The sequence below is a fragment of the Gopherus flavomarginatus genome, chromosome 1 (assembly GCF_025201925.1).
Source record: "Gopherus flavomarginatus isolate rGopFla2 chromosome 1, rGopFla2.mat.asm, whole genome shotgun sequence".
NCBI classification, from domain to species: Eukaryota; Metazoa; Chordata; order Testudines; family Testudinidae; genus Gopherus; species Gopherus flavomarginatus.
The window spans coordinates 249,758,527-249,772,806 of NC_066617.1; the positions used below are offsets into that span (position 1 = coordinate 249,758,527).

General features: G+C 38.2%; 1 protein-coding gene across 6 annotated transcripts in view; it reads right to left on the reverse strand.

The window, feature by feature from the left end:
* Positions 1 to 14,280, reverse strand: part of MGAT4A (alpha-1,3-mannosyl-glycoprotein 4-beta-N-acetylglucosaminyltransferase A) — a 144,391-nt gene that overhangs the window by 89,304 nt on the left and 40,807 nt on the right. For 5 of the 6 annotated variants that reach the window (XM_050931772.1, XM_050931792.1, XM_050931761.1 and 2 more), the window contains exons 3-5: positions 6,383 to 6,550; positions 2,972 to 3,112; positions 208 to 341 (exon numbers count right to left, since the gene is read on the reverse strand). In XM_050931772.1, coding sequence (XP_050787729.1) covers positions 208 to 341; positions 2,972 to 3,112; positions 6,383 to 6,550 — 443 coding nt within the window. The remainder of the gene's footprint in view (positions 1 to 207; positions 342 to 2,971; positions 3,113 to 6,382; positions 6,551 to 14,280) is intronic. The other variant, XM_050931782.1, reaches the window with a different exon arrangement.

The following is a 14,280-nucleotide window of genomic DNA, read 5'->3' on the forward strand; positions in this document are numbered from 1 at the left end:
CAGAAAGTCCTTCTCACACAAAACTTCAAGATGATGTGTCTCAATATAACACATGCATCACTCTGCCTCTTCATGCACCACCACGAAATCAAAAACATTTTTCTATAACAATGTACTTGTCCTTCTACAACATTCAGACCAATTCTTAGAAATTGCATAATAAACTGCTATGTGATTCTAATGATGCAAAAATACATAAGTGATTACCTCTCCTATGAAGACAACCATAACACAATCCAGTTTCTCTTCTGGAGACAATTTATCAATAAGAGAGTGAAGGGTTTCTGTAAGATAAGACTTTACTTTTCTCTTCACGGTGGGAATTCCCATTACAATTGAAACTGAAATTAAATAAAAACAGTCTTATGCACAATCAATATATAAGTCTTTATATAACAAAGTATTAATTCAGAAATATACTCAAAATATTAAGAGATTACACAGTAACCAAAAACAATTTCAAAGCATACCAGTATCATTGGGAATACAATTAATAGTAACATCAATTCTTAGAGGAAACACAGCCAGACAAAAAAATAGCAAATGCTGAAAGTGTCACAATATTAATATATATGTATTGTTAAGATGCATACAACTGTAGTATCAGTTAGTTAAGGTTGCACTGAGACTCGCACAAAGTAAACTAAAATCCCTTTTCAGAGTTTAGTGTCCAAATTTAGTACAACAGTTTTTCACAAACCAATCTTCTATGTAGTGTTTTTAGTAAAATATTTAATAACTTTTGCAGAAGAAACTTATTAAAACCTCTTCTTTCCCATAAAAACTATCCCAAATACCACCACTTGACTCCCACCACATTGATGCTAATCCCACCCACCTATCCCTATCTTCCACATGGCTGTTGAATCTTCATGCTCCTTAGCCCACCCCCAATGCACAGGGTTGCCCTCCCACTGGGAGCAGAATAGGGGAATAAAATGGATGCAGTAGTGAGGAAGCATAGTGGCCCTGTGCTGAAGCAGCTGTACTTAAAGGGATCTCACCTTTAAATACACAAAATCAAGTTAGAGCTGAAAATGCTGATTTACATTCTTAATTCATCCTCTTGTGCTTACAAACTACAGATCTCTCAGAAAGGTATGTGATGTTACATTTGCATTGACTAGAAATGCCTACCCAGCAGGCACAACAGAAAAAGAGAAGGATGGTGAAGTAAATCTTAATTTCTCTACTGTTTTTAGGACCTCTGATTTTAATTTTTTTTTTTGGCAATTTAAATTTTGAAATAATATATGGTTGGCTTAAACCTGTAGAAGAAAGTCTGAATCCTTCACTTTGCTGGTTAAATACATATAAATAGGCCCTACCAAATTCACAATCTATTTTTGTAAATTTCAGAGTCATAACATTTTCAAAATCTTGAATTTCACAGTTTCAAATATTTAATTCTTAAATTTTATGGTGTTTGTAAGCATGAATATGTATTTTAAAACAGAAAAATATAAAGATGTAAAGCCCTAAAGTCAGCTTTTCTCAAACTGGGGGTCCTGACCCAAGAGGGGGTCACAAGGCTATTGTGTGTGTGTGGAGGGGGAAATTGTAGTATTGCCACCCGTGCTTCTGCACTGCCTTCGGTGTTGGATGCCCAGAGAGCAGATGTCCAGATGCCAGCTCTGAAGGCAGTGCCATCACCAGCAGCACCGCAGAAGTAAGGGTGACAATACCTCCTACCATTCCATCCTTACTGCTGCTGGTGGCAGTGCTCCCTTCAGAGCTGGGCACCCAGCCAGCAGTTGCTACTCTCCAGCTGCCCAGCTCTGAAGGCAGTACAGAAGGGTGGCAATACCACAACCCCCTTACAATAGCCTTGCAGTCTTTTTTGGGTCAGGACCCCCAGTTTGAAAAACACTGTGTACTTTTGTATACTTTTTCCCTATAATATAGTATAGGGTAAAAGTACACAGAAGACCAGATTTCTCAGGGGGAGATCAGATTTCACAGCCCATGACATATTTTTCATTGACATGAATTTAGAAGGGCCCGATGTATAAAATATGTATTTCAATTTTGTTAGTGGATGTGATCGTGAATGAGACTTGATTCTGCACATTTAATGAATATGTGGGCATGCATCTTGTTATAACAAGGACAGAATCAAACCCACAGAACTACTATCAAAACAAGGAAGCTTCAATTATGAGAGAATCAGCAGCTCTAGATCAAACAGCAGACAGACACAAATGGATTAATATATTAGGCCTTCATGCCTTATAGACATGCAGGTATGCTTCCAAGTACATGACCCTGGTTGGGCTTTATCTGCTTTAAGGACTGTGGCTCCAAGAATGGAATTATATGGAGATCTATTGATGAAGGAGCAGAACTTTTGAGGATTAATCACTTGTTTTGGTGAATATTTGTATTTACAAAGTATAAGGAATGAGTAAGAGAAAAAACATGTACTCTAATAGCAGAAGCGTTTTTTCTCCTCCAACCAAGATCCAACTTTTGTGGAGAGGACCAAGCCAATTATCATTAGGTACCCATAACTGCAGGTTCTCTGAGTTATACACTGGAACTTATTGGTGGGAACACCAGACACATCAACTTTGAAACGGTTAAATCCATGCTTGATTTACCCATATATCTGAGTAACCAAATGGATGCGTCAGAAAACTAGTTTCAGAGCCTGTAATATTTCCATGCCTTGTTAATTTTCATAGACCTCATTAACAGACAACACAAATTAATCCAGATTAAGTGCTTTTTATTGTATACCTTAGCACCTAGGGTAGTGTGAGATCTGGGATTATGCAGTAAAGAGCAAAATTGAAGACAACTCCTTTCATCTTGGATTCAGTGTGAGTTCTAAGAGATATCATACAAATAAAATTGCAGCTACCGAACAATACATTAAATTATGATATTACCAAAACAAAATTAGGAAGTCCTTCAGACATATTATTTTATATATAAACACATAAGCATTATTTAAATTATGCCAGCATACCGCCTGTTCGTCCCAGGCCAATCTGCACAGAAGGATGAAGGCTTCCTTCATTCTTCAACAAATGAGGCAAATGGTAGTAGATATTTGGCACTTGAAGAGATTTTCTGCTTGTTAGCTCTTTTAACAATTTCAGCGTTTCATCTGCAAACACATATAAAACCAATAATGCAGAAAATTAATCAGAGAGGTTATATGTTCATGCACCAATAAATCATATGCAATTCCAAAACTGATCATTCATTCATGCTTTGTTGGAGTTAGGAAACATTTTTAAGATGTGTGTGCCTGGAAGTAAAACCTTTTCTGTTTTTAATTTTTAAATGAGTTATGAACAAGATTGATTTTTAATAGTTTTCTGGAAACAGGAACATCATACTTGCATCATCACATGTGAATTACAATGTGCTCTGACCAATGGCAGAGAGGAAATAACTCGCCTTGAGTAGAATCTTCCATAAATGTTTACCTGAGGTGTGTCTTTATATTACAGAGTATATTGGGCTTATTATACCCAAAAAATTCAAAGTAATTTGTATCTACTCTCACTGGAGCTCAAAAAATGACTTAATCTGCAAATAAATAACTTCAAAATTGCATGCATATTTTTACATACATTGCACGCAAATATATTGCACAAAAATAGGACTACATAAAATATGTGGTGCAACAGTCCAGGAATTAAATTTGGATATATTTTTTGTAATAAGAACAGATACACCTAACCAAAGTAGGCATATTAATTATTTACTGCAGTTAAATACTGAAGTTAAACCAGTTCTAAAGATGTTTCCAAAATGGATCATAAATATCTTCTTTGAAATTCCCTTGCCAGTATGTGTCAACTCTCTTAAATCAAATATGAAAACCAGAACCAAATTTTTTAATTAGAAAAAAAGCCATAGCACCTCATATTGACTTTCAAGATCTCATGAGTCTTATAAAGATCAGGTCAGGCCAGAAACTGGTTTGGAGACATACAAAGAAAACCTACCCACCTTAGAAGTGATGGTGACTCAGTAGATATTACTCTTTCCTGGGATGCTGAAATGAACCAGTGTTTCCTATACAACTGGAAATGCCTTTTTTGGATGAAATCTAATACTAAACTCCTGACTACTTATAGTCTTGAAAAGTACAAAGTGCAATGAGTAGAGGTGTTCACTTCGATGTGTGGGCTATATTCCAATTGGAGTGATTACACTCTTCCTGCCAAAATTTTCTCTGCAGTTTCATTTGCAGAAGTAGATGTGGAAGTTCACCTAAATGTATTCCAGGGCGGATGAATGACAAGATCTGTAAAGCAATTTGGATTCCTTCTAGATCTAAGGTACTAAACAAATACAATATAGATTTGAGTATTTATATGTTATTTAAAATATACCTATAATAGTAAACTCTGGAACATTTACAGTTCATTACATTTAACACAAGAATTGGTGAACCAGTATCAACCCAAAATAAGAGGCAACAATCCCAAAATTACAAGTTAAAAATAATTATACCTAGCCCATGCATGCCCCAGGAAAAAGTCACAGTGCAGCATTAGTCTTTATGTTGTGCCCAAAAAGTCTTGACTTGGGTTTTGTCAAACCAATGCGGTAAGTGAATTACAGAGTAGAAGCTTCTCCAGCAAAAAACATACTGCCACAATATGCTAAAATCTGAGATTGTTAATGAGAATACTACAGCTGACCTCAGAAGGCAGGGTAGCACATGGGAAGGGAGACTATCTTTTAGGCAACTATGCCCAAGCCATATAGAGTTTTAAAGATGCATATTACTACTTTTAATTGCACCAAGAAGTGAACAGACAAAGACACTGCTGTCTTTGGAGAACTAGTATAATATGATTTCTTACAGCCAAACATTCTGTACAAGAAGGCTAATGAATTTTACATAAAGACAAACACAAACTAAAACTCCAGATCCAACCAGCTCTTTACTTTGTGAAAGTTCAGATTAAGATCCAGATCCAAACTTTATAGCTCAGGCTCATCTCTAATTCTGCATGATCTCTAGCTTCTAAATGCAAAGAGTTCTGTGGCACCTTATAGACTAACAGACATATTGGAGCATGAGCTTTCAAGGGTGAATACCCATGTCGTCAGATGACATGACAAGCTAATGCTCCAATACCTCTGTTAGTCTATAAGGTGCCACAGGACTCTTTGCTGCTTTTACAGATCCAGACTCTGATACTTAGCTTCTAAATGTTCTACAGTCTTAAACCACTATGGAGAATGCATTGCAATAGTCCATTGTAGATATCACAATGACATGGCTAACAATAGCAATGTACACATCAGAAAGAAAATCACAAGACATGTTACATGCAGATTTTAAAAAGTAATGACCCCAATGCTCCTGGTATCCCAGGTGGCTATCTAAAATCCAGAAGAGTGAGGCATTAATGTACTGAGGGACAATTTTTCATCAGTACCTGGCTGGAGGACCTAAGACATGAGCTGTAGAATACAGAGTAGACTCATCTTTCTATAAAAGGCACTACTTTGTCCAAGTTTTTCGACATTCTATAGTAGTACTAGGAAGTAACAGTAGACCTCAAATAAAATTTGTTTTAGGTGTACTTCTCTCATATGGAAAAAATCAAGGAATATTGGTTTAAATAGCTCCAGACTGAAGACTTTTGGAACAAAAATTATTTTTGGCAATTTTGACTTTTCAGAGACAAATTAAACCTCTTAAAGTCAGGGAAATATACTTCAAAACAGAAACAGTGACAAAATTGTTAAAATACAGTTGTGCTAGGCTACAAGCTAATAATCTTTCCTTATACAGCTCTTGTTAATTTTGAGGATTTGCCTCATAATTTGATGAAAAGGAATAAGATAATTAAATATTTAAAAATAATTATATCAGTTTTGCAGAAAAGGTTAACAAATGTTTGCTGCTACTTCCAATACTTTGCATTGCTTAAAAGGCAAACTTTAGAAACACAGAATCCCCAAATCAGAGCCTGGTAGGTAAAGAGGATTTCATTCTACTTTTAATATTTGCATGAATTCCTAGTTTCCTTTTTTAAGTTGCTCATCAGTTTTAGCTTAAAATGTGTAAAGATATACAAATTGCTGCCAGATTACCTGTACTGAATAGCACCCAAAAGCCCCAAACCTATTTTACTAGGCACTTGAACAAGTATATAGTCCTTGAAGAGATTACAATCTAATTTAAAATATGATACAATGAGTGGTATAACAAACAGAGGGAATGGAGGATTAAGGAAGGGCGAGAGGTACCAGAGATAAGAACATGTTACATAAACTAGTTATATGCGCCGTTGGATGGTTTCCAAACATTTGGGTATTTAGGATATTTTCTTTTAATAATTATATACAATAGACATCAGTAATCGAGAGACATAAAACATTAAGCCTATATCATGGCTTGTACCTGAAAAACTGTTTAATGCATCCTTACTTCCATTTGTTTCTGCTACTGCACGTCTGAATTGCTCCAAGATGGCATTTAGCTCAGAGGAACGCTGCAGGGTTCTATGCTCAGCAATACGAAGACGTTCCTTCAAAGCATGAAATTCCCGCTGATAAGCAATCAGCTTTTCTAGAAGGAAAAAAAAATGTCTGGTTACTTACTTTTGAAAACACTTCATCTGCTCTTCACTCCTCAAACAGTGTTCTTATATAAAACAATTTTGTTGCAAACTTTTGGGCTTAGAGTCTCTGAACAGGTAGAAAAATAACTGATCTTTTGTGGAAGGCTGAAGGACAACCTTTATCAAATTATTAAATTAACTGCAAAATACTCATGTGAACTCCAGTGTTAGAAGAATTTAGATCAGTGGTTCTCAACCAGGGATATGCAGAGGCCTTCCAGAGGGGTATATCAACTCATCTAGATATTTGCCTAGTTTTACAACAGGCTATATAAAAGCACAAGCAGAGCCAGTACACTAACATTTCATACAATTACTTGTTTATATTACTCTAAATACTATACACTGACATGTGAGTACAATATTTATATTCCAATTGATTTATTTTATAATTACATGGTAAAATGAGACAGTAAGCAATTTTTCACTAATATTGTGCTGTGACATTTTTGTATTTTTATGTATGATTTTGTAAGCAAGTAGTTTTTAAGTGAGATCAAAATTGGGGTACACAAGACAAAAATCTCCAGTTTTTGACTGGAATGACCAGCCGAAAAGGAATCCTGGCAGCTCTGATCAGCACTGCCGTTAAAAGTCCGGTTGGTTGTGAAGGCAGGCTCCCTACCCAGTTCCGTGCAGCTCCCGGGAAGCTGCTGGCATCTCCCATCAGCTCCTAGGCATAGAGGTGGCCATGGGAACTCTGCGTGCGGCCTCCACCCCCAGTGCCAACTCAGTAGCTCCCATTGGCCAGGAACTGTGGGCAATGGGAGCTGAGGGGACGATGCCTATAGGCACAGGCAGCGCTCACAGCCACATGGTTGTACCTCTGCCTAGGAAGCGGAGAGAGATCACAGAATACCAGGGTTGGAAGGGACCTCAGGAGGTCATCTAGTCCAACCCCATGCTCAAAGCAGGACCAATGCTGGCAGCTTCCCGGGAGCTGCCTAGGTAAGTGCTGCCTGGAGCCTGCATCCCTCATCCCCTCCTGTGCCCCATCCCCCTGTCCCAGGCCTCCCCTGCATCCCAAATCCCTCATCACTGGCCCCACCCCACAACCCACACCCCCAACCAGAGCTCTCACCCCCGCATACCCCAACCGCTTGCCTCAGCCCAGATCCCCCTCCTGCACCCTGAACCCCTCATTTCTGGCCCCAGCCCAGAGCCCACACCCCCTCTCACATCCCAACCCGAGCCAGCCTAGCACCTTCTCTTGCACACCAAACCCCAGCCCCACCCCAGAACCCACACCTCCAGCCCAAGCCCTCACCCCCCTGCCCCAATCCCTGTCCCATATCCTGAACCTCTCATTTATGGCCTCACCCCAGAGCCTGCACCCTCAGCCCAGAGCCCATACTCACTCCAACACCGCAACATGGAGCCTTCACTTGCTCCCCAAGCCCCTCATCCTTGTCCCCACCCCAGAGCTGCACCCCCAAGCCCTCATCCCCTCCCACACCCCAACTACCTGCCCCAGCCCAGAACTCTCTCCTGCACCCCTCATCTCTGGGCCCACCCCAGAGCCCTCCCCCACACCCCAACCCCCTGCCCCAGCCCGGTGAAAATAAGCAAGTGAGCAAGGGTTAGGGAGAGCGAGCGAGGGAGGGAGAGAGGGAGGGATGGAGTGAGCGGGGGGCATGGCCTCAGAGAAGGGGCATGGCAGGGGTGTGGCAAGAGTGTTTGGTTTTCTGCAGATAGAAAGTTGGCATCCCTAAGTCAGACTCCTGAAAAGAGTACAGTAGTCTGGAAAGGTTGAGAACGACTGATTTAGATGATGTGGTAATTATGCAGACACTACTTGTAGTACAGGCTAAAACCCCAAACTTTTTGGACCAAAGTACCAGATAAATTTTAATTTCAGAGTGAAATAACACACAACCTATTTATTATTTGCATCATTCAGATAAGTTAATAGAGCTGTAGCAGTATCAGACTTGGCAGCACTATTGATTAATAAAAAAAAGATTGAAGCCAGACATGCATTTGGAAATAGTTTGCAAGATATGCATCTTTTGAATAATTTGTATGAATGAAAAAATGGAGTTTGGGGATATAGTTCAACTTTACTTATTTAACCCTTTAGTACTATATTACCAGCAATCTCCCGTGACTAAAACTGTGGATTCCTAATAATGTTAGTAAGCAAATGTGTTTGTAGGTAAATACACATTTTTTTTTCTTGTTTTGAGGTGTAGAGAGAGAGAGAAGGAGGGCTGCAGTAAACACAAGACCTTCTCAGTTATATCTTGCATCCTAGGACACAACCACCCAAGAAGCTAAGCGTCTCAGGTTTCACTGACACTTTCTCTCCCAGTCTTCCCTTCATTGTTGCCCTCTTCACTTTGCCAGCCTGTCAGCTCCCTGTTTTGAAGTCCCCAGCCTGATCTCACAGTAGCTCCACCTCTGATCTCAATCCATTTCATCCCTCCCTCTTCTCTAGTCAATAGATGTTCCAACTATCCATCTGTAATCCCGTGGTGATCTCCCATGCCAACTTCTAAAAAGTACAAAGTTAACTCTACTTAATTAAGTTAAAGTTTTGCAGGTAAATTATGTTTTTGGTTGTTAAAAAACTAACACAGTACAATTCCTTCTCTAGCCATGCACTGCTCATCTTTCTCTTGTTCTCTATTAAAGATTGATTATATTATATTATATTTCTTCCTTTGTCCTTTTTAACCCCCTATTTTACATTTACTTTCTCTCTGTAGTTAGAATGTATTATCCATTTAATATTTTGAAAACATAATTAGTTAGCTAAAATACCCTGTGTTTAGAAAAGAAGGAACTAACAGTTCACAAACAACCTCTTGATATGTGTCAGTTTGTTTTGCACAGAATAATACACAAAATGGTCTATTACTTGCTGCCAAAAAAACCCAGGCAGCTAATTGAAATAAGAATTATTGCTTAGTTAGCATTACCAAGATGCCCATAGGGATTTCTTGACACAAGCAGAAAAACCTCAAATTTTAAATTATTTTAGCAAAAAAGAAAACGTTAAAATTAAAATAAGTTACAAAAACAGGCCATTAAAAGATCAGTAACTTAAATGAAAAAAATACTTGGGCTTCCACGATAGTACCAAATGCTTCTTTCCTTCTATTTACATTGAATCTTACAATAATTTAATAAAACAGAGGAAGGAATTGAGATACCAAATTACTAGCCATAAAGCTGACAGAAGCACCCCAAAAGAGATCTATCCTCTGACGAACAAAACAGCATCTGTTCCCATACAGAGAAGCAGCAAATGAGTAGAAAATTTAACAGAAGATTTGGTCTTCAAAAATTCTGCAGGTTTTACAGCTTGGTCCTTGATATTTTTAGTTAAGAAGCATTAATTACTTTACAAAACATACACTTTGCTTTGGAAGCCAAAAGGATCAAAGAAAAATATCAATACTCAATAACTGCTAATGGAGATGATTTTCCTGTTGAGAAATTACATAAAAGCCGATGTTTTAATTCTTTGTCAGTTGTTTTCATTCAGCCAGCATTAACTCCAGTAATTAAAAGTAAATATTTAATCTGGCTTAATGTTCTGCATTTCCTGGAAAATTAACACTGTCTGATAGTTTAGCAGTTGGGTTTCTCCATTTTTTTTTCTTGATCCAAGAAACATGCAGAGTCGAAAACCCAGACATGCTCTTTTGGGAGCTTGATTCTTTTGTGGTGCTCTCATGAATGTAAAGGGAGTTCCACTGGCACCTCAAGAGAAGAACACACATCACAAGCTACAAATGCTGTCCATTTTTCTTGCAGCCTCAGCCCCACATACATGCTTCATTATATAGTTAGATTTTTTAGTTCCAGTTCTGGTTGGCTAGCAAGCTATGTTTTATAATAGATGCCAATTTCCTAAACTCAGCAGGAAGAATCTGGAAATATTAGTGAGTTTTTCACTGGTTTTTAAGTTATGTTTTCTTTATTATTAGTCCACTGTGTTCAAGTGAATGCATTTCAACCCGATGATTTTAAGAGTTAAGTGGTCTTTCCCTTAGCCAAAAAAAGGGGCCAGCAAAAAAATAAGAGACAGGAGAGAAAAACCATACTGTAGTTTCATTTTATATATATGTCTGCCAGAATATCTGAATACTGTAGTAGAAGCAGCCTAAATTGTAGGTTAATAGTTTACATGACCAGAAAGCTCTGAATATCAAAATTTCAAATGAAAAATAGTCTGAACATCAAAATGGCTAAAACTCTCTACAAACTTCGCCTGAGTCACTTTGCTGCAGTAATGTTACAATGTTGAAGATTAAAGCATCAGAGTTCTTAAAACTATCAATAGCTTTTAGATTAAATGGACGAACTACTGCAGAATCACCTTCATAACTGTACATGGAAAGACTCCACAATACAATCAGTAGAGTTGCAGCCCCTGTGGCTATCATAGGTTTCATGATACACCAGTCTTGAGAGTATAAATCCTACAAAGGAATCTAGAAAGTATAACTGGACAGGCTTTATACTAAAGATGGTAAAGATGGTGCTACAACTACAGCAGTAAGTTGTTTAAGAACAAGTTCTCACGTTACTGTTTAGAGACATTCTAGTATTTTTAAAATCTACTACCAACAAGAGTGCAGAAGATGCCATTAAAAGTATAAGATTCTGACTACACTACTGCTTTTACCAAAATTGTAATTGTGTTCACATGTATACATTTGGTTAGCACATGGTACCTAACATCATGATTGCGTGGACAGGCCAGACTCTAAGGCAGGGTGGCCAACCTGTGGCCCCGGAGCCACATGGGGCTCTTCAGAAGTTAATATGCAGCTCCTTGTATAGGCACCGACTCCGGGGCTGGAGCTACAGGTTCCAACTTTCCAATGTCCTGGGGGGTGCTCACTGCTCAGCTCCTGGCTCTGCTACAGGCCCCGCCCCCTCTCCTGAGCCTGCAGTGTCCTCGCTCCTCCCTCCCCCGCCCCAGAGCCTCCTGCATGCCACAAAACAGCTGATCAGGAAGTGTGGGAGGGAGAGGGAGGCACTGATCGGCAGGGCTGCCGGTGGGTGGGAGGCGCTGGGAGCGGAGCTGATGGCGGGCTGATGATGTATGACTGTGGCTCTTTGGCAATGTACATTGGTAAATTCTGGCTCCTTCTCAGGCTCAGGTCGGCCACCCCTGCTCTAAGGCCAGAAGGGAAAATCATGATCCTCTAGTCCAGGGGTTCTCAAACTGGGGTTCATGACCCTCAGGGGGTCATGAGTTGTCAGCCTCCACCCCCAAACCCTGCTTTGCCTCCAGCATTTATAATAGTGTTTTTATAAATAATGTGTTTTTAATTTTTAATGTATTTAATATTTAATTTGTAATAGACCCATAACCTCTGGCTGAGTTACTGAAGTCCTCAAATCCTGAGGTAAAGACTTCAAGTTACAGAGAATCCACCATTTATACTAGTTTTAACCTGCAAGTAACCCATGCCCCATGCTGCAGAGGACGGTAACCCCCCCCTCCAGGGGGGAAATGTATTTAATAGAAAGCTGATGGACATTACAATTAAATGTAGTGCCAATAGAGGTAGTTCACACCTTTCAAAGTTATTGCTTCAGTCTCTCTGAAGGCTCAGGATAACAACACTACATTATAGCTATACCTGAGTTCACATTTGAAGGTTTCTTTTGCAATCATAAAGGTCACTTTTAAAAATATAACGAAATCTTAAATTATAAAGCACAAGAAGACAGTAGGCAGGAAGTGGACATTTGGCATTTACCTGTGTACAATGCCAGATAAGTCCTGTTAGAGGGAATTACCAAATGCTCGTCCTTTAAGAGGAACAGATTCCAGGATTCAAAACTAACAAGCAGACTCAGCACTACTTTACTGAAGCAAACATACAGAAATGGGTTACATTACTATGTTTTTATTAGCCTTATATTCCAGGTCAGTCACCAGATGGTGATAGTTATGTCTTCAGATCCTGGAAGAATGTCTCTCTATTCAAGGTAAAAGGCCAATTTGAAAAAAGAGGAGTGGGAAACAAGCCTTTTGTTCCCAAAAATCTGATTACTGTTTTGTTAATGCAGCAGTCAGTCAATTACAAACCGAAAACCAGCAACCCCTCAATATGGACTGGTAAATCTGAAGATCCAAAAAAGTATTCCAATTGTAGCAAATTTATAATTTATTTGTTATGAACAACTATAGCTTGTTAAAAAAAATCAGCTATGCAGATCTAAAATACCTTTTCGTAATTAGTTACCTATTTTGAAAAAATGAATTAAACCCTACATATTACTTCCAATATGAAAGTGTCAGTAGAGAATGTAGCTGTAAAATAGTCCTGCACTTTGCTACCTCAGGTTTGCATCTGATTTATATATATTTCCCTAGCTGTGTTATTTTCTCCTGTAAAAACAAGGAATCAAAATAAAGTGATTGGTCTATTTAACAGATGTCAATAGCATTATTCATCTAATGTTTGACATTTTTGTCATCCTGCAGGTTTTTTAATTGAGTACTAAAACACATGCTTTCAGAACAAATTGTACAGTAGGAGATTGTCAACAGGCATCCTCAGAGAAATAACAGCCCTTGCTACATTAATTCTCTCAGACTGCTATGCCTACTAAAACAAAATCTTTTCCAGTGGAGTTCAAATTCTTATATGAGATGCATAGGTCTTTTTCAAAAACAAAACTGTACTCATGATACTTCAGAACTGAAAGTAAAAATGTATTTGAAAGAATTCCTACCCATATGTCCAGACTAATGTAATCATGGAACCACAGTTAAAATCTGCATAGGAAATTTCATAGATTCATAGACTATAAGACCAGAAGAGACCACAGTGACATCTAACCTGAAATGCTAGTATGAAATTTATGAATCTGTATTTAAAAATGGCATTGTCAAGTTAAAATTCACATTTTAAGAACAAATCTCCTCACAAATGATGCTATTCTTATTTTATTTCTTTATAGGCATTTCTATGGGGATTATCGCCCCACACCAGTAACAGGTAAAAGATATATCTTTAAAATTCAGTTAAGTATTTTCATTGTCTATTTTTTTTCCAGACTTTGGACAATGAAGACCAGTCCAGTTGCTTATAAGTCAATTTTTAATAAACTACACTTTCAAGTTCCCATGCATAAGCACAATGCTGCAAACAGTGCAGAGCAGTATGTTTTTACAAAGCTCTTTCCACAGAATAAATATTTTAACTCTTGAAAATATTTGCATTTGTCTTAGGTTTCATAAAAGCTCATTTTTACAAAATCTCAATCTGAGGTCTGACCTAACAGAATTCTTTTGCTATTATGAATATAGGCTAGAGTCTTCAACTACTTTACCTTGTTGAATCAATGTTACTCCCCAATAAAAGAATTAATTACACAAATAGTTAGTCAACTATTCACCATCTGGAATTAAGTTTTTTGACCCAGCTTTAGGAAGTTTTCCAATACACAGAGATCGGGTGCATCTGGTGTACACAACGTATTAAAATGCTCATTTTCTGTTGAAAAAAATTTCACATAAAGGACCTGGAAGGGAGTAATTGGACACATTGTGATATATGAAAATCTCTGCTCACAAAACAAAAACAAAATCCAGAAATTTATCTCAATTAAAAAAATATCCAAGAACATGGCTTATAATAGTCCCGCACAGGCGGTAAAACTGGTAAAATTCCAGAATAAGAGTGCCCACACTGAGAGCTATTTC